At 33.0% G+C, this 1,398-nt stretch overlaps 1 protein-coding gene across 1 annotated transcript; it reads right to left on the bottom strand.

The window, feature by feature from the left end:
• Positions 1-552: 552 nt before the first annotated feature.
• On the bottom strand, positions 553-924 carry LOTGIDRAFT_117753 (hypothetical protein; the record flags this gene model as incomplete). The annotated part of the gene is made up of 4 exons (XM_009055993.1): positions 553-616; positions 674-744; positions 778-808; positions 842-924. Coding segments are annotated over 4 exons (249 nt in total), but the record flags the coding sequence as incomplete, so codon positions are not given.
• Between the last annotated feature and the right edge of the window lie 474 nt (positions 925-1,398).

Genomic DNA, 1,398 nt, shown 5'->3' with positions numbered 1-1,398 from the left:
CGTATGGACAAAAGGTAGTCAATAAATGCAACATGTATTTTATTAGATTCGAAAAGAAAAATAAGTCGTGCCTTTTAGTTCAATCTCTGAAAGTTGTTAGCCATTGGGTAACAGTTTCTTTCTGAATGTCACCACATCACTTCCCAATTCTTCTCCCTCTATGTACCTTTTCAATCAAGTTTCATTTAACTCAATGCTTTATTGACGAATACTTTTGTTTTGTTAGTAAGTTAATATCGCTTTGTATAACACTAGCACTACGACAGTATATTGAATTGTAAAAAATGTGCACCTTATTATAACAATAGCACTAGGATAGTGCATAACAATAGCACTAGGATAGTACATAACAATAGCACTAGGGTAGTGCATAACAATAGCACTATAGGATAGTGCATAATAATAGCACTAGGGTAGTGCATAACAATAGCACTGGGATAGTGCAATGAATTGTTAAAATAACTCAAGGATATTTCAATGAACTGTAATAATAATAGTGCACTGAAGTGTAACAACATGACTACAATAGTGCACTGAAATGTAACAATATGACTACAATAGTGCACTGAAATGTAACAATATGACTACAAGAGTGCACTGAAATGTAACAATATGACTACAGTAGTGCACTGAAATGTAACAATATGACTACAATAGTGCACTGAAGTGTAACAATATGACTACAATAGTGCACTGAAAGGTAACAATATGACTACAATAGTGCACTGAAATGTAACAATATGACTACAATATTGCACTTAAATGTAACAATATGACTACAATAGTGCACTGAAATGTAACAATATGACTACAGTAGTGCACTGAAATGTAACAATATGACTACAATAGTGCACTGAAGTGTAACAATATGACTACAATAGTGCACTGAAAGGTAACAATACGACTACAATAGTGCACTGAAATGTAACAATATGACTACAATATTGCACTGAAATGTAACAATATGACTACAATAGTGCACTGAAGTGTAACAATGTAACAATATGACTACGAGAGTGTACTGAATTTAAACAATATCACTGCGACAAATGCACTCAATCGCAACAAAAGCGCACGGAAAGTATTTTAACAACTTAATTAAACGTGCTACGATTAAGAATTTCCCTTTGACATCTGCTTTTGAAAGAGATTATCAACTTTAAACATGGATGAAAAGTTGTTATAAGTTTAATCAATTGAAATCAATGGAAGTTATTTTCTTGCATAAAGATCGGCAAGGAGATATGGTTGTCGTCAATTTGAAGAGCAATATCACCTCAAGGGATTTTTTTGTCCTTTTACAAATCATCAGAGATATAGTGTTACATTTATCGTTCAGAACAAAATCCATCTCCATACGTTTTTGTGATTGTCGATTTCACGACTTGCAGGCTATCT

Source organism: Lottia gigantea, assembly GCF_000327385.1.
Source record: "Lottia gigantea unplaced genomic scaffold LOTGIsca_26, whole genome shotgun sequence".
Classification (NCBI taxonomy): domain Eukaryota; kingdom Metazoa; phylum Mollusca; class Gastropoda; family Lottiidae; genus Lottia; species Lottia gigantea.
Note: the sequence above shows the minus strand (reverse complement) of the source record. Positions and strands in the feature narration are given on the sequence as shown.